Genomic DNA, 19,735 nt, shown 5'->3' on the forward strand with positions numbered 1-19,735 from the left:
AGTAGGCACTGCAACAGACGCTAAGCAACATCAGCATTAATTTGGAGTTGTGTTTCTGGTGACCTGATGAATATAAGTCTACTATTCACTCTCTGTCTAACTTTGTTTCGGTCTCCAAAAACTCCTAAGAAAAATATTTACCACTAAATGCTCCGCTGTTTTCATTAGCAAGTCGCTAACGTTATCTGTCTGCTGTTTGATGCTGAGCAGATGGAGTGCAGTCGAGTTATCTCGGATTTTTTCGCTGCCTGGTAAAGAAGTTGAACGCTAGACAGAACCAAAACAGTAAAGCTGCGTGTTGTAACACCAAAACAACAGGCTGAAAGGCGCCAAAATGCTAATTTGAATATGAATGTTTGTGGGGTTTTTTTGTAGGATACATACAAATTGGAGTTAATGGCTGTAAGAATATGGTGGACATTTACATGTCACACACATAATTACTTGAATTATCATAACGTATAGAGCTGGTGGTGCATGTAAACATAGTCAATGCTGACTGCTGGTTCAGAAAATGTTTACTGTTCCTGAAGAGGTGCCAGTAGGCTATGCTGTTATCTCTCCCACGAGTTGTTACTCTTAATTTTACTCAGTTACAAACCAATAACAAGAGTTGCACCACAGAAAAGCTATTTTACAGTACAAAGGAAAAAGGATGTATATTTTCAGACTGCAGATTTTTTTTACAGATGTTGTTAGCATTATATGAACATGATATTGTTTTGCATAGCGTTAAAAAAAACACAGTATCTTGCTCTCAAATCCCCATCTCTGCAAAACAACTATGAGCAAGACATTACAAATCATAAGCACTTAAATTAGTGCTACAATCTTTTTTTTTTAAAAAAAAATCAATTATTACTGTAGCTGGACTTCACTGTCAGTACAACGCAGCACAGCTACACATTAACACATTTAAGGACAATTTCAATTTAAGGTCAAAGTATAACCAGCATCAGATAAAAAGTCATCCACCGTCAACACGGATTTCTCTCCTTGTGTGTTTGAGTGTATTCTTGTTCAACTCATCTGTTCAACACGTACTGGAAAAACCGTCATGGAGAGAAAGGGAGTGAGAAAAAAAAGTGTGTGTAGGTGTAGGAGTGAATCTGTGGCAGCGAAACAGAAGACGAATGAAGTTCTGTTATAAATTTGCTGTCTGGCACTTGGCATTTTACTGGAAACGTTGTCCAGGATTCATCGTCCAGCAGGACAGTACTTTGACATGAGCGTTGAGGACTTCAAGAGGAAATATTTTTGATGCTCATGATTGACAGTGATTGCAGCTAATGTGAATTGGCTCTTGAGAATAAAGATGGTTTTGAGAGACTCTTCATTTGTGCTTTTTTTTTGCTCTTAATTTTCTTATTTTGCTTTTTAATTGCTTGTTAGGGACATTAATTCAAAATTGTTGTACTGTTTTGTCACGGCTTTTATTTCCAGAAAATTCAATGATATTTTTAAAGAATAATTGAAATCGTCCATGTTTGCTTTTACCTCTGTCAAATGTTTAAGTTTAATTTAGCCTCTTGCGCCAAATCAAAACTGAATATATGTCTTGATTAAATTAATGAATGAACCTTTCATGCACAGGATGCAGTTCAAAGTGTTTTACAATTCAGCAGCAAAAACAAAACACCAAAAAAGTTTAAAACCATACACAATGAGAAAAGGAGTTACTATTCATAAACTAGCATTTACACAGTTACACAGTCATTAAATAGAAATTAAGAGAAAATCATAAAAGATTAAAAAAAGACAGTTGCTAGTTATCGGCTATATTAAAAATATGTTTTCAGTTGTTTAAAACCTCCACTGAGTCAGCATGTCTAATATTTAAAGGTAGAGTGTTCAATATTTTTGGGGCATAGTGGCTACAAGCAGCATCCCCAAAGGTTTTAGTGGTGACCTTGGGAACAGTTAAAAGAGCAGCTGTAGAGGATCTTAGGGGATGTGGAGGATCATAAAACGATAGAGTCTGTGATGTAAGAGGTGGCGAGACCATTTAGTGTCTTAAAAACTAAGAGAGAGAGACTTTAAAATCAATTCTAAAAGATACAAGGAGCCAGTGTGGGTCATGTAAAACAACAGTTATGTAATCTGTCATTCTAGTTTTTGTTAAAACCCTGGCAGCAGCATTCTGATAGTCTGTAGTTTTGCAATGGCTGCTTTTGGTAGGCCAGTATATAGAGCATTGCAGTAATCAAGACTAGAAATAAAAGCATGAACAAGCTTTTCAGCATCTTACTTTTGGTCGTATCTGTGATGCCAGATGTCCCAGTTTAACAAGAACAGGTTTCCTCTTATTTCTTGAGCCAACAAGGAGGATCTCAGTCTTATCTTCATTTAGCTTTAGGAAGTTCTTGCTCATACGTTCTTTAATGGCCGATACACAGTCAGTTAAATTGGAAAGAAGTACTTGGGTCGTCTGGCCTCACAGATACGATGGATCCCAGTGGCAGCATGTTGACTGAGAACAGCAAAGGTCCCAGGACACTACCTTGGGCCACACCATAGTCAATGTTTGCTGTTTCTGATACATGATCCCTGATTCTGACATGGAATTTCCTTCCAGTAATATATGATCAAAAGCAGCTTAGAACTGTACCAGAGAGACCAACCCATTTCTCAAGGTGGCTAGATAAAAGATTATGGTCAATAGGGTCAAAGACGGAACTAAAGCCATGGAGAATGAGGACAGATATATTTCCACAATCAGCATTTAATCTGAGATCATTTAAAACTTTGATGAGAGCTGTCTCTATACTATGGTTCGCTGTAAAGCCAGATTGAAAATTTTCAAGAATGCCATTCTCAGAAAAGTGTTTTTTAATTGTTTAAGCACTACCTTCTCTAAAACCTTTCTCAGGAAAGGTAGATTTGAAATGGGGCAGTAATTACTGAGGGGTCTAAGCTAGGTTTTTTGAGTAAAGGTTTTACAGTCGTAAAGGGGTTTGGGAAAATGCCAGATTCTAGAGAGGAATTTATAATGAAAAGAGTATTTAAGGAATGTTTATCATAAGTGCTCTTGAAAAGGTCAGCTGTAGTAGTATTTGTCATGCAGGATTTTTACTTGTAATGGAGTATTTTTACATTGTTGTATTGGTACTTTTACGTAAGTAAAGGATCTGAATACTTTCTTCCACCACTGTTGAATTCCCATAGTATGGGAGCATTATGTAATACCCTCTTCCCACTGAGGTTTCTACCAAACCTTAGTACAGATTAGATTACTGATATCACCAACAGATCCTGACAGTGTGTGTGTGTACAATGGTGGATTTAAGTTGTTAAATAACTTATATGAGCATCCATGTGTATCTTTGCATATGTGTCCTCTAGGATTTTTACATGGAGTTAGCTATTATTATAACAAAGGTTCAGGAACAAGACAGCGCCCCTCTCTCTCACTAAATTCAATCACCTGTGCCTCACTAATTCAATCATCCGTGCATACATATATAAACGGGTTTAACCCCTTTCTCTCCCGTTCATCTCAGTTCTCACGCGACCTACAACACGCTTGCATCGCAAACACTTACCTCCCGCCTGTGCTCCGTGATCCACGTTCCTTTGCAACATACCGCCCACGACTAGATCCAGCAGTACTAACGAGATATCTCCTTCACCACCACATCCACATGGAACCCTTCTCCTCCAGACGCCGCGCTCAGCTGGGATCCAGACGCTCCACACGCATCCACGCAATGGCCCACTCGGACGCGGCTCTTTTCCAAGCAATTAACATCTTCAACCGAATGTTTGCTCACCTCCGGCAAGATCTCAAGGAGACGGTCGTCCCACTCCTACGAAACGATGATAAAGACAAACTTTCCAACTCTATGCAGACTCTACTTTCACCAACCCTCTCACCGGCAGCTCAAATCTTCCCGCTCGAACGGCCGCTCACTTCCGGGTTCCCCGCCCAATGCCACCTGTGCGCCGTCGATGACACGTGTATGACGTCACAACGCAGCCAACTGCTTCAACCCTCCCACAGGGCCAGGTCGTATCTTCCCCTGTGCCTGCTCCCTTCCTGTCTGATCTGTCTGGTGTTTTTTGTCTTTTTTCTCATCCCCGTGTCTGCAGGCTGCACAATCGACCCCCGTACATACATCCCCTCATCTTCTCTTCCCTTCCTTCAGCTGCAACTACCTCTACACTTTCAGCTCCAGCAGCTCCTTCTTTTATGTTTCTTCCCTCAGCCACCTCCGGTCCTGCCATCACCACAGCAACTGTTGCACCGAGCCACAGTGCTCCCTCTGATGGACCCGCTCAATTTCCTACTGTTCTATCCCTGTTCCCCTCCCTTCCCCAACACCCAAATGTTTTTTCTGTGTCTTCAACATCCCCTGTCGCTGATCTCCTCGCTCCAGCCATCATTAACACTGTGCCCGGTGTTAATGATGCCAGGCTTTCCAGTTCTGCATAGCCTCCAGTTCCACCACAGCTCCAGCCAACCACTCGCTTGCGGGTTACCTACCCAGCGCCCCCCGCACTGGCACAGCGATGATTCCATCCTGCCGCCACTACGATGCAGCAACAGACTGCTTCAGCCCTAGCTAGGGCCAGGTCATATTTCCCCGCGTGCCTGCTCCCTATGTCTTCATTGCCTCATGTTTAGTTTCATCCCTGCGTCTATGAGCCGCACATCTTACAACTTCACACGCATCCCTTCATCCCTCACCCCTCGACCCTCATCCCTTCACCCCTTGACCCTCATCCCTTCATCCCTCATCCTTCGACCCTCGATCCTCATCTCTTCATCCCTCAACCCTTCATAACTCACCCTTCATCCCTCACCCTTCATTCCCTTCACTCAACGTCCTGACCCTCTCCTGCTTCACCACCTTCACTCATTCCATTCTCAAGATTAAATCCTCCACCATACACGTCTACGCCAGCCGAACTAATGTCTCCATAAAACTGTCCTCAGGGGCACCATACCTAGCCTTGTTTCACGCACACTTCGACATGGTATCTGTAAATCTGAGCCACATCTTATGCCAAACATTCGCCCCTCACTTCAGACTTCCTGGCCCACTACCAAACTCTCCGCACAGGCAACCTGTCTCCCCACATCGACAAAGTCAGTCCATATTCCTAACCGTACTCTGGCCAATTCTTCCACACTGGAGCCGCTTCAACCACATCCAAATAAGAAATCCCAGACCACCTGTTAAAATTAAATAAATAAAATTCTCAACCACTGTCGTTCCAAGACTCCATACCTACCTCAGCGACATTCAAAGAGCCCGTTCTCACTTAGTCCAATAAAGTTGACTTTGGGGGATGAAGAAGCAGAAAGCTCATAAAGACATGTCCCCCACCCTGAGTCTCGACCCCTGGATTCCTAGATGCTCCAGCCTCTTCGTGATTCCATTTGGTCCCCGGTCATCCCCATGCCATCGACCCCCTTCATCCCTCTCCTCCACCCCATCATCCCACCGTACACAACCCAGACCAACCTTCAGCTCCCATCCATCCCCCGGCAATTGACCCCCTTCATCCCTCTCCTCGACCCCCATCCAGCCCACCATACACTATCCTCATCCAATCCTGAAACCTCTCGAAAATCCAAACAAATCTACTTTTTATACTGTTCAAATGGTGTGGTCTTTGTTAGTGAACGACTGGTTGATACAGGTAAATGCCTGAGGTCTAATGTCTAATATTAATGTTGGGTTTAAGGCCATAATTCTAAACTAAAATATTATCAAGCCTTGATTGATTCTGTGAAGTATGATGTGCTCATGTAGAACTGAAATTATTTCCTCTTGGCTTTCCAGAGCAAACATAAGCATGCTGCAGATGGTGTTTCAGTCCTAGGCTGCAGGGAGTGGTAATGAGTGGACAGAGAGGAAGCTGCATTGTTGCCATCTGCTGATGGATAGTGCCACTACCACAGCAATACTGCTGATGAGCTTTGACTCCTCTCAGCTCGAGATGGACCAAATCTTTTGCACATCATCTTCTTTACAAATCTCATAGTATTATACCTGATGTTTCCATCACAGCTCTGTAACTTTTGTCTTTGATATAGGCCTAATGTATTTCTCTGATTTGCACCAAAAAAACGGTGTGCAGAATATTCAGTCTAGTTTATGTATGTTTTCTTTCCACCATGCAACATTCAGAGTTTATTTTACAAAAAATGTCAATTTACTTTGTGGAGCAGAAAATCTGTGCAGTTATTAGTATTACAGTAAATCATATTTTTAGACCATATTTGATAATGTTCACCACTATAGCAAGATTAAATGAGCAGTTTCTTAATAACACAATGCAAATACAAAACACCCATTCTCAGCGCATTCCTCAGCCAAGGCTGTGCAATACTTTTACAATCCCTTTACAGTGAGTCTGACTCATGACCTCTGAGTTTTGCTCATTTCAATTTTGTTGCTGTAGCAATACCTGTGTGGCAGTTTGTGTCTAATAGGTTATGTATACAAGGCTTTCTTAAGTAAGTTGGCTTGTAGTAGCAATAAGCTATGTCTCTAAATTGATAATGATTAGCTGAAATGTGAAGGTGTGGTGAGAAAAGTAGCCAAAAATTTGTTGGAAATTGTCATGGCTTATGGTGATAAATAATTTAAGAAATCCAGAGCACAAGAGCTTACACCTTACAGAGCCAAGAGTCCAAATCCCATACTGCACTCAAATTCAAAGCAGGTTTTGAGTCTTTAGTGTGTTCGAACTTGAGAAGTGACAAAATTAATTATATCATTGCCTCAAAATAGAGTATGCACATCCCAACATAATATCAGATGTGTAGACAAAAAGATTAAAAAACAGTCACAAGAGATTTTTTTTGCCTTTTGCCTTTAAAATTTAGTGCACTCAAAAATAATGCCTGTATACACACTAAATCTGCTTAAATTGATATTACTATGATAATACATACATGGTGTATGTATTGCATGATTTCCTATTAGTAAAAATGATAAAATACTGTTAACTGCAAAAACAGAATATTATAAAACAATGGTATATAGTACATACATAGTGTAAACAATAAGTGTGTAGTATGGAACTGGGACACAGTCACAATTTGAAAAAAAAAAAATTGTATTACAAATAGCCATATTGTGGCACTAGGAAGGCATACAGATTAATTCCCTGAACCAGTAACAAAGATAACTAATGTCTCTATTAAAGAAGGGAAGTTTCCGAAGGACTGGAAGTCAGCTATTGTTGTGCCGGTTCATAAATCAGGATTTATTTATTCGTGAACAACTGATGTGAGCAATTACAGGCCTATTAGCATTTTACCTGTCATATCCAAAATTGCAGAGAAATTTGTTGCTGAACAGCTGATCACTCATCTCAACAATAGCCCTTAAACACTGCACCCAATGTAATTTGGTTTCCAACCATTCCACTCAGGCATAAATCAAACTAAAATGGATAAAGGGGGTGTTGTTGGGGCCATATTTCTAGACTTGGTGCAGTGTGTAGAATTTAGTGGTATCTAGCAGAACAGACTTGGCTTTATTAGTGTATAATCACCTGAAAATAAGAATTGTTGTGTTTTCGTTACCTTAGGATGAGCCCTATATACATAAGGAGTGGGAGCTCCTCCATGGAGCCTGCCATGTTGCACCACCATGTTTCTAGAGTAGCCCAGAACAGAGAAACCAAACACTGGCTCTAGAGAGGGCTTTTTCTGTTTTTCACGGCCACCGTAGGTTCCCCTATATGCTTGGAAGGGGAGGGGGAGGGGAGGAGTGTTCAGTTGGTTGCAATCTGCAACCTCACCACTAGATGCCACTAAATCCTACACACTGGTCCTTTAAAGAAGGCATTTGATACATTCAACCACCAAATACTCATCTGTAAACTTTTAATTTCTCCTCTAACGTGCTGAATTAGATAAAATCCTATCTTGCAGGCAGAGTTCAGTGTGTAACATCACCCTTCCTAAGCAATGAAATGGGTGTGCCCCAGGGATCCATCCTGAGACCTCTCCTGTTCAGTTTATATATAAATGATACCGTAATTTATGTCCATGCAAAAACTTCTAAACTCAGTGCAACAGTGATAAATGTAAACAAATGGCTTGATGATTTACACCTGTTTTTAATGTTAAGGAGACTGTTTGCATGTTTTTTTACACACACAACTACAACAGCAAAACTATATATGAATGCAATGATCAACTCCCCCTTAACATACTGTATGACAAGCTGGACCCAAGCAAAAGGTACAACACTGAAGCCCATTCTCCCTCTGTACAATCAGGCTTTCAAAGTGTTACAGAAAACTTACCATCACTGCAATATTCTTGGAAAATATGACATCCTTACGTAGGAAAATCTAATAAAATACACTGACTCCTGCCTGATGTTTAAGATCCTAAATGGCAAGGCTCCTCCACCACTTAGTACTTTTATTAAGCAGAAAATGTCAAACAACAGATCTACAAGATGTGCTCTGAGAGGGGACTGTGTAATTCCTTTCAAGTGCAGCTCCTTCAGCCAGTCATGGTACATTGCTCGTTTTATTATTATTGTTGTTATTACTGGCTAACCTGCTGCTAACTTGTCCATGTCCTTTGCTCCTTGCCAGGCTGCCAGCTTTGCATGGCTTGGGTACAATATCAACTAGTATTTTATTAACAATCTGGTATGTTCTCCTACAGTTACGTGTGTTGTGCCTCTGTGTTTGGTGTATATTACCATTTTACTAACCCATAACTGCATCTTTTAAAATTGAAGCAAGATCAACATAGTGATTATTGTATTTTATTTATGTCTACTGTTTATTGCGGCTCTGCATGGTTGTGGTCAGTATTGCTTGGCTGTTTTGTTGCTTCGTGTTGCTTGCATGGCTATATGTACTGAAATAGTGTTTGTTGTTGCTGTATTATTGTACAATGGCTTATGTTCTGTCTCAAGACTTCTTGAATTGTTGCTGTTGCTGTCTTTATGCCGTCTTGTTGTCTTCATTCTGTAAATTTGATCACTTTATAGGTTTCAAAATAAAGGGACTGCAGTTGAAAACTGCACATTGGCACATTTACAAATGTTGTTTAATGTGTGTTGTCCTTATAAATACATAAATGAAATGAAATACTCCAAACACATCTGGACCAAAAACCAAATTGTTCACACTTTGCCTTTTCCACCAAATGTAATTGGTAATGTGAAATAGTTTTTGAAATGTCCTGCTTATTGAGAGACAGATAGATTAACGGCTCAAACAGACTTTTAGCAGGGGTGCAGAACAGTTTCAGGAATTAACGTGAAATACTGCATCGTTAGTAGAGTTTTTAATGATGAATGAAAACAAACCCCAGATGGATAATGAGCACAGTGAGCAGTAAAGCTTTAGGGCAGCTGTAAACGTAATGCTCTATTTTTATAGCAAATGTAATGAATTATGTCATTATGTGTGATATTGGAGAAACAGCTGTAGTTTCAATGCTGTTTTATGTTTAAATCTTTGAGTTCTTTGAGTCAAACTCAATTGAAGACTTCTTTTAGATAAAACTGTTAAATTCTTTAAGACTATTTTCTAATATTTTCTTAACTTTTATTACTTCTTATATATTTTTTTGTTTTTTACATCGCCCACCTTATTTTTAGGAAACTTTAGGGGTCTCCAATAAAATTTCAAACTGATTTTGCTTAATTCAAAGACAACCAGACAAAATCAATAACCACTGCAGTGAGAGAATTGCATTTATAAAATTTATTTATATAGATATATTCATCTATACAGTTATGTATGTATGATAGTATGTATATATTTATATAGAAATCTATGCATACTGCAATCCTTTCACAGAGGAAAACAGAACCACATGTCAGCAATGTTAACACAATGACAGAAGCTCTGGATATTAAAGCTCAGACATTCTGAATTCTTCGACAGGGAACGCATGAAACGAAAAGATGGCGTCGCAAAATATCTGAACACCAGTAACTCAGCTGTCACCTCGACTCAGCTTATTCTTTAAATTACAATCGTTTCAGTAATAATACAATCATATTTTATGTGGATAATCCTATCTATTCAGTTTAACTATACTCAACTAAAGTCTGTACAGTTTGTCTAACAGAAATGGAAAAAAAAAAAGTCTATTCAAGCAAGTGGGAGTTGCTGGTGACTGACTGTGAGGCAACACCAGAGCAACGTTTCTCTGCCATCCGGAGTCATGACAGCGACATCGGGTGTCTTGATGCGACCCGGGACAGGCGGGACAGAAGACACTGGGATTTCAGAAATAACACCTGTAAGTTTTTTTTCTTTAAGGAAAATATAAGAGAGGTGAAAATGTATCTCCGAGATGCTGAAACAAGTCCAAGACTTCACTGGTTCAGTGTTTCTCCGTTTCCACTGATCTGTGTGTGTGGAAATCAGATATTGCAAGCAATAGAGTGACACTGAATACATTTGTCACAATGCCCAAATAATTTAGAAAAAAAATGACACGCAACTGACAAAAAAAACACAGCATAGCACGTTCACAACTGCATGAAAAGCATGAAATAAGAAGAAGAAGATCACCTTATTTTGCTCTCCAGATTCATTCAAATACAAACAACATTCTCTTGACGACCAAACTGGAAAGCTGGAACTTGTAGCAGCTTCATGTCCACATTCCTCTCATTGTCTTCTGCTTTGTTTGTTTGTTTTTAAAGAGGATTCTCCTCATCAGTCATTCGGTGTCCAGGGGGGTTTTTAGGTTTACAACTCTCTCTCCCATCACATGAACACAGCACCTATTCAATGATTAATGTCTGCCGTAAGTTTCTTGACTCCTCACTATACAGCTCAAATCAAAAAGCAGTCACATATTGCACTATGAATGCAAAAATACCAGTCTACACTATACAGAAAAGTGCTTCTAACATTTGTACAGTTGCTAAGGTACAGTATGCTACACACAAACACAAGAAACATATACATCACTCAGTGTGTCTGTATGTATGCATTACCATCACACAGGCAGTTACGCCCTACAGTACAGTACAAGGACATTTTATGGTCTTCTTCCCCCCCTCTGTTTAATGACAGCTTTGAGCTTTAGTTCAACTTATAGACAGAAGGAACAGAACCGTCGGGGGCCCAAAGCCTCATGGGAGAAGTGTGGAGGTGCAGGTGTGGTTTTTGAGTGGGAGGTGAGGGGAGACGGTGGTCCACGTCCGCTCACTGGCGTTAAGTTTGTGTCTGGGGGTCAAGTACTACTTCAGGAATGGACCTTGAAAGCCAGCAGCTCCTCAGAGTGCATGTTGTTGAGGGAGCGCAAGTCGGGCAGTTTGAGCAGCAGTTTGGTGAAGATGGCTGACTCGTTGGGGTGGTTCTTGGTGATGAGGCTTCGCAAGGCGCGGATCAGCGTCTCCTGCAGGGCCTCCACTGAGTTCACGTTCTCGATGCCAGAGCGATCTGGAGGATGGATGCCGATAGGTTAGTGTTAGGCTGAGAGATGGTATACATCTTTGAGGATGGAATTAAAAAGGTGCATAAAATATTCCAAAACTAAGTCCATCCACTTGTTTTTTTTTGAGGGAATTCTGTTCAAATTTGTGGTACATTGGATGAAAACTACTCCCAGGGGTCACAACACAAGTCTGCTGGGTCATGAGAGGATTAACAGGATAGGAAAAGAGGAAAAAACCAACCTGCAGACACCAGAACCACTGCAGTGAAGAGGCTCATCTCCTCCTCGCTGAGGCCGAGGTTGATGAGCTTCTCGCTGAAGTCAAACATGGAGTTGAGGAGGTCCCCGGCGCCCATGGCCCTCAGAGTGTCCACGCTGTACTTCTTCCCACCCAGGAAGGTGACGGTGCGGTCTTTCACGTCGAAGAGTGAGGCAAAGCGAACCACCAACACCTGCACCACAAACACTGTCAGTCTGAGAACAACTGATGTGACGCCTTTTGTTACATCATCAGCCTTTTATGAAAACTGAGAAATGTGTGTGGCACGTGGGCAAAGGTAGCAGCGTACCTCAAAGGTGCCAGCCTTCAGCAGGCTGACCTGGTCGGGCTGGGACAGGTCTCTGAAGCCTGGGATCTTCTTGGCAAACTCCACCACCTCCCTGACAGCTGGGGTGAAGCTGTGGGAGAACTCCTCCCAAACCTCATGGCCAGACTTCTGAGGGTCCACGTGAGGAGACGTGTTCATGGGACAAACCTGAGGGCAGGACAGAAGAATGTAATACTGAAACATGAAACAAACTGCACATAACCTACAATAAATCTGAGTTAACCACATTACAGTATTTCTAAAATTCAATACAAAGTCATTCAGGACAAGTGTCACTTTGACCTTCAAAAGTCACCACTGGTTTATTACCTCTAAACTCATTCCACTGAGTTATGTAAAAAATTTATCAGTATTTTTATATTAACAATGCATAAAGGAGCATGTACAATGTGAAAGGGCCTTCATGTAGTGACCAACCCGGAGTGGCTCATCAGCAACTGGGTCGGGTCAACATAGCCTTTGAGTCTAATTTAACACATTGTCAGATGTTGTTTTGCTGCCCCCCAGTGGCCAGAAATCAATTAACTAATGCAGTTTTAAGTATTTATGACGCAAGACTTTGAAAAAATTTATATTTAGGAAGCTGGACCATGTTGTTACAAAGGGACACCTGCAGCTGATTCCAAACTAATACAAAAACCTATTACTGCATAAGTTCTCAGATGACTACACTGGCTGTCTGTGTCATAAATAACTTATCAAGATTTTCTTTAGATTACGTTATTTATAAAGCACTATAGTGCCAAAGTACATCCCTGATCTGTGTTGGTGTTCTTACACAGTTTTTAGTTTCTATGTTATTTTAATTCTCTCTGAACCCAAACTTTAGTTTATTTTCCATTTTCTGTTTCTGTCCTTTTGTCTATTGTTACTTTATTTTAACTCATTAATCTTTAGTTCAACACATGTTCTCCTTTTCTTTGTCTTTTCATTTAAATACTTTTTCATTCCTTGTGTAAAGCATTTCAAATTGGTTTTGTGCTATACTAATAAACACTCCTCTCCTTGTTAATTCTTACCAGATGCATCCTGTTGCCACCTCTCCACAGGGGCCCACTGTAGGCTCCATTGGCGGGGTCCTCATTGGCCGGAGCTCTGAAAGCTCCGTGTGTGTAGGCGGGACAGTGGCTGGTGGCAGCGCTCCTGGACAGTCTGAAGGGGCAGTGGCTGCCATTGCTGTTGACCTCCGGACCCTGAGGGCCCAGGCTGGAGGGGGGGTCCTGGGCTGCCATGGTGACCAGGTTGTTGTGGTGGTTCCAGACGTCTTGCCGCTCCTCTGTCCGGTGGTTAACGGTGTTTTTGGCGACACCACTGTTCTGCAGGCCCGAGGGGGGCGGGGCGTCGCTTGTCAGGCTGCTCTGCTCCTGGTTATACATGAAGGTCTCCTGGTGGGCCCTGGTCACCGAGCCGATCACCTCTTCCTCCCCGCTGTCTGACGCGCTGGGCGAGGCTGAGCTGGGGCTGGTGTCCATGGCCACAGTGGGTTCCGGATCAGAGCTGGAGTCTGATTGGCTGGAGCGTGGTGAGGCGGATGGAGAGGAGGAGGGGGTGGGGCCAGTGTCCCCAGAGGTAGGTTCAGTGGCGCAGGCTGGCAGCGGTTTGGCGATGGGCAGCTCTTGACTGCTGTGCAGCTGGCTGTTGTTCATCATGTTGTTCATGGCACTCTGCATCTCCAGCAGCATGCGCTGTTTCTCACGCTTGGGGATGCGGCCAAAGCGCACAGCTGAACAGTGAGGAGACAATCGTGTCAGCAGGATTCACTTGAATGATTTTACAGATTTGAGTAACAAGTTAGAAAATAGCCATTTTTATTTTTCTGGTTTAGTTTGCTTTAAGTGATGCATGTACAATATGACAAGCGTCATGTGCACATTATTAAAGGAGCACTCCACCAATGTTACACATTGAGTTAAATTCACTAGTCATAGGGAAAACACGTGAAAACAGTGAAATAACCCTGATAATGTCATGATGATGTCATGAGCTGTTATCTCAGCTTGGATTTGGAGACTACTGATGAAAGACGGTCTGCATTACAAACTGGGGGAGAGGAGTTTGACAGACTTGGGTATTTACTGGGCAGGAATGTAACAAAAATACACTATCAAGCTGCATCATGGGAAGTGTAGGATTAAAACACTAAACATATGGCATAAACCTTTTATATTATTTTCTAATCTGGTCACTAAGTGTTAGCAAATCACTAGGTGTTAGCTAAAGTTAATGAATGGAAGTAGCCTCACTATGTTGATTTTACTGAGAATAACATTACAAAGTATGTGTGATCCCCTCTCTGTAGAGGCTGAATCAATGAGTGATGCTCTAATGAGCCTGACAGTAATTACTGCAGGTGCGGCACACACAGCGGATACTCACAGTCTCTGGACATTCCCACCATCAGGCATTTCTTGAAGCGACACTGCTGGCAGCGGTTCCTGTTGATCCTCATGATGGGGCAGCTCTCGTTCTTAAGGCACTTCTTATACTGGATGTTCTGCTGGATGCTCCTCCTGAAGAAGCCCTGTGTGTGTTCACAAACACAAACACGTCAGACGTCACAGATAGCTGTGTGTATACATGTCTCAGTGTTGGATTTATTTCAGGGGGATTCTGACATTTTGCCCAAGTATTCACCTTTAGATTTGAGCATTTTCATGTCCGATTAAACTCAATTTTTCTGTATATATTAAAATTTATTGCTACAAAACTGCAGCAGATTGAATAAAAAGGTAATAAAAAAAATGAGAATTTGCACAGTATTGGATCTATATCTCAATTTGAGTAAAAGAGCAAAACTCTAGCCAACTAACATAAGTGTGTGTTCCTCCTCTACGGCAAGCTGTGGCGTGTCTGTCATTGTGACCTGCTCCCCACAGTGAACTAGGCCACACAGCAACGTGAAGTATAAGGGGCAGCTGATATAAATATGGGGAGAGTGAACTAGTTCCCTAAGTCTCCAGTTGTAGCTGTACAGATGGCAACGCTGGAGGTGACCCACTTCAACTTCAGCCCTCGTCAGTGCTGCTCTGCCCAACGCTGTGTCACAGTCGATGTTTGCCAGGTGTCTGTGTGTGTGTGTGTGTGTGTGTGATTCAGAGAGCAGACCTCACCTTACAGCCCTCGCAGGCATGGACGCCGTAGTGGAAACCAGAGGCCACGTCGCCGCACACCTTACACAGCAGCACCAGGCCGTTGATTTCTGAGGTTGATACAAAAACACGTTCTTACAGTGTCGTTGGGAGATAGAGATTTGGAATGTTTTAGGATATTATATCTGCCGCCTGTTTAGATTTGACAATATTGTCAACCATTCTCCAAACTGCAATTTCTCATGTGAAATATATAAGACATCACATGTGAGAACATCTATTTCACATGTGCAGAATTAGTGTTTCTCTCCAGATTTGTGTTCCTAGCAATGGGGAGGCACCAGGACTCATCACCAAAGTATTACTCCAACTAAAACTAAAGCTGCTGCCCTACTTTCAGACTGCGTGCACATCTTCCCCCGATGTCAAACAAGTTCTCTTAGAAACATTTCTCTCCACAACTTTGGTAAGGTTCACACAGTTCGCCTACTTACTTGTGATCCCACATTTTGCAGTGGAGGAGGATCGTCCATTTTTCTGAGTCCCAGGGAGGCTTTGGCCCCCGGCGGGCAGTGTGGGGTCAGCCGGCTGACCCAGCTGGCGGCGGCTGGGCGAGGAGCCGTGGGGCGGGGAGGATGACTGGTAGCTGCCGTTGGAGGAGTCGCTGTGGCAGGACTCCGGGCTGGAGGTAGAGCTGGACGAGCTGATGTAGGCTATTACGCCTCCTGGTGCACAAAGACAAGAGAGAAAATAGGCCATGATGACAGGGACTGCAGCAGCAACTCAACACTGTGCAGAGCTTTGTGCTAGTAGGTGCGGTGTGATTTATTTGACATTTTTTTTTGATAGCACTTTAATTTTTTCTCAGAGGATACCTCTGGTGATATTCTGTATTTTATTTTTGGTAATAAATCCCATGAAAATACTTAAACCAAGAATGAATTGATCCTATGAACAAGTATTTTGTGTGTGTATCAAAGACTGATATATCATATTCCTCTGTGCCATATGGCTCAAAAACAATTAAACACATACAAATGAGTCACATGTTGCACTGGGTGACCTGTTCCTTCATTACCATGAACACACAAACTGTAGTTTATTACGGTGCCCCCCTCCCCCACCCCCGCGCAACACACACACACACACACACACACACACACCCTCCTGCTGCTGTAAATACTGACTAGAGCACCAAGTGTGGATTAATCCACAGCTGAAAATAGTCCTCAACAAACGCACTATTTTCTCCTGTCTGAGTATCATTTGGCACTAACTACAGTGACTAGCTGTTTTAGGGAATTACTGAACCTTTTTTAAAAATGAAGCAAACTTTTTATGACCTGTTTTTTTTTTTTATTTTAAAAGATTTATGTCCTCTGTAGGAACCAGTGGGCTACGGGTTGAGTGCACCAAAAGTTAAGAATCCAGAGACAAACAGTCTATTCTTTCAATCTCACTAATCTTTATTTTCTACTTAGTCATAAAAAATCGAATTTGCATAACAATAATTTGCATATTATTTTCAAAAGGCAGAGTGCTGCACGTACGCCCAGCATTAGTTGAGTAATCATCAAAGTCCTCCCTTTATACATTCTTAGTGCTGTGGTGTTTTAGCACCAAAATTCCCAAAAATCACCCATCAAACTACTGTGTCCAGCACTGTGACGACTAGGCCTAAATTCTTTGATTCTACGTCGAGGACATTCAAATTTCTGTAGGAGGAGCTCTTTTCTTTGTCTGCTCAGTCATGGTGGCCATCAGCGCTTACGCTAACTCCTTGCTGTTTCCTTCCCTTCTTCGATGAAATGAAACTCTAGTCATCACCACATCCAGACGCTTTTTCTGTGGAACTGGCTTAACATAAAGAGGGCAACAGCGTCCTCAGCCAGTAGGAGTCGAGCAGACAGGCTGCTGCTGCTGAGCCGTTTTTTCCCCTCAACATAGGCTGACCTGATTTCTTCCCCTGCCATTCTCAATGATTAGGTAACAGCCATTACATAATGTCAGCTTCACAAGGGTGTGTGTAGTAGGTAGTCTGGCCCATCCCTGCAACCATTCACATATACAGCCTCCATCATAAAATGTTCTAGTGTCAAATGATATTCTTAGTAGGATGATTTTATTCAACCTAATAGCACATACTGATATAACAGGCGGATTCCATCGAGTCAGCAGACAATGCATTCCATACATTGTAGTTGTACGATTTTTCGACTAACAATAGGCATTCATACTAAACAATACCAGCGTAATGATGGACTAGAAACTTTTGTTCCAATTATTTTTCACAGCAAATGTGATTTATACTAAAAAACTAAACATTTTTTCAAGAATAGGGAGTCATTTTGGACTCCTTGTCATTGAATTTCTGTGTGTTAGATAATACTGTATGTTTCAAAAACATTCCTGGGTCGAGTCAGACAGAATAGAAATAGACAAACATATGTCACAGAATATGTCAAAATACTATGAATCATTTTGCAATATTATGATATTATCAAAGCTGTTTTCACCCCACATATTTAACCATTTGTCTTATTTATCATTCTTGCTTAGTGTTTTACTGGCAAGTACTGAAGTGTGAAATTTAAAGTGACAAATTGTAAGGTTTCATTTTGAGGATAAAAACAGCTAGACTTGAGGCTGTTTTTTGTTTTGGCTAATTTTATCCAAGTTAAAGCTGGAAAACAGAACACAGAAAAAGGTGCTGCATTCATGGCCCATGGGAAATGGTGATTTTAACCCTTTCAAGCCAGTGGGAAACCTGTTGGTCTAGTTAAACTAAATACTTTGGAGAAATAAAGATGATCAAATCCTGTCATTTGATTACAGAAGCTATGGTCAATCAGTTAATTAAAAGAATCAATTTCAGCATGTCAAGCAGGATGTGCCATTCTGCATCTTTACGCATTTATTTTTGTTCCAATATTGCTGAATAATGTCGACACTAAAACCAGTGAGATTTAATACACATTTTCACATCAACCATGTGAAAACTGAATTGGATGCTATTTCTAGCTACTTTAATAAGTTAAATGCCCTGACTAGAACAGGATAAAATACATGGAGCATTGGGTGACCCACGGGCCCTGAATGCATCATAACATGATTTTTTTTTCAACACGCCCCCACGTGGAGCCAGCATGTTCTTTCCCCGGGAAAACTGGGTCACCGCGCGCCGCTGCGAGAAACCTCACGTGTATCCGGGCGAGACCCCACGCCAGCTTGCTGGGACAAATTATGCAATGACCACGTCACGGTGCCGCTCGACCAATGAGCGGCGACGCACGGAGAACGTAAACACAGGTGCACATGGCTAGGCTGACGGGTCCATGTGAGGAGAGACGACTGCAGTGCTGCTGAAGCCAAGTACTTGAGTAATAACAACAGCCCACTGGCACTCCTAACCCAGTTTAATATTAACATACCAGTAAACGCGACAGCCTTTAAAATTTCAAGTGTTTCGTCAGAGTGTGAGGACTGCTTAAAATATAAAACAGCCCTCATTTTGCTGTAACAGGTCGTGTCACTTTCATAAAGCGTCATTTCACTGAAGCTAATGATAGGATGTGACTACAATATTTAGCCCATTTAACAAGCTGCAGCTATTCGCCATTTAAATAAAGGTTAAAGCACACTTACCAGCTTTGGTCGACTCCATTTCCAAGGTGTTTCGGGGGGCTTTCCTCCTCCTCTGCTACCTCAGTGCTGAAGCCGTTTTTCTGTTTTAGTGGTCAGCAACTGAAAAGTCGCTGATTGCTCCCGGTTGAGAAAGTGGCTATAGAGCTACAACATTTAAAATTCACGACGCTTAACCTGATAAAAGGACCACAGACGTTACGGTCGGTTGACAGTGACAGACGAGACGAGAGAAGATATAATTTCACAGGAGGCTATCTAACATATCAAACCGACGCGGTTAAGTTTTCAGAGACTGGCTTCAACGACGCTGAACGGGCAGTTTTTCCGTCCTCAGAGGTGTTGGTCGCTTCTTTGTGTCAAAAAAGAAAAAGCTGTTGCTCGTCTGCCTTCAGTGTAATTGAGCCACATCTAGAAGTATAGCGCTTTCCTATCAGAGATAGCACGGAGAAAGGTGGCGTTGTGAAGAACTGGTTTTTGCAGTGACTGTTTCGAGTAGCGATCAGTGTGCGACCATGTGACCCAGTTCATCGGCTCCTCCTTCCCCACAGCCCTGCACTGGTGTCAATGTAACCCACTGACACACTTTCACCAGTCAAAGTGAACAAAGACAGGTAGCAAAGTACACCCTGTATCAAAAAAATAATTTATTAATGATACTTGTCATAGTTTGGGCTGAATCCAAATTTGTTACCGTACTTTTTTTGATGGAGGGCAAAGGTAAACTCAGACATGTCTGACGAAATCTTTGGCAGGCATAATTTAACACTTACGTTTCTTCAGATTTGCTTTAAATACCTCAGAGGCAGTATATTTATTATATTGTAAGTTATAGTTCCAGTGTGAAAAGTTTAATTCTCTCAGTCTCTGCTCCTTTCGTTTAGTCGGGGCTGTATCCAGGATTTTAGAAATATTCCTGTCAGGTCCTCCCAACAGTTTTGACTGAAAATCATAAAAAAGGTCTCTTACTTTTTTAAAATCTGACTTTTTTCAATTTCATGCATTCA

At 41.8% G+C, this 19,735-nt stretch overlaps 1 protein-coding gene across 1 annotated transcript; it reads right to left on the reverse strand.

Annotated features, from left to right (window-relative positions):
• Positions 1-9,681: 9,681 nt before the first annotated feature.
• nr1d2b (nuclear receptor subfamily 1, group D, member 2b) lies at positions 9,682-19,274 on the reverse strand. Its single transcript, XM_044336027.1, has 8 exons — positions 18,732-19,274; positions 15,581-15,811; positions 15,108-15,196; positions 14,374-14,518; positions 13,017-13,720; positions 11,959-12,144; positions 11,631-11,841; positions 9,682-11,394 (listed from the first exon to the last, which is right to left on the reverse strand). Exons 1-8 carry the CDS (start codon positions 18,748-18,750, stop codon positions 11,198-11,200), a joined length of 1,782 nt encoding a protein of 593 aa, XP_044191962.1. The 5' UTR covers positions 18,751-19,274; the 3' UTR covers positions 9,682-11,197.
• Positions 19,275-19,735: the final 461 nt, after the last annotated feature.

The sequence above is a fragment of the Thunnus albacares genome, chromosome 19 (genome assembly GCF_914725855.1).
Source record: "Thunnus albacares chromosome 19, fThuAlb1.1, whole genome shotgun sequence".
NCBI lineage: Eukaryota > Metazoa > Chordata > Actinopteri > Scombriformes > Scombridae > Thunnus > Thunnus albacares.

Excerpts from the sequence above, each read along its gene's own strand:
- nr1d2b (XM_044336027.1), bottom strand. Across the intron at positions 15,197-15,580 it reads TGCAAAATGTGGGATCACAA|AAATCAACGGCCTGGTGCTG; the intron begins GTAAGTAGGCGA and ends TATCAACCTCAG. Across the intron at positions 13,721-14,373 it reads GGTGGGAATGTCCAGAGACT|CTGTGCGCTTTGGCCGCATC; the intron begins GTGAGTATCCGC and ends CTCACTGTTCAG.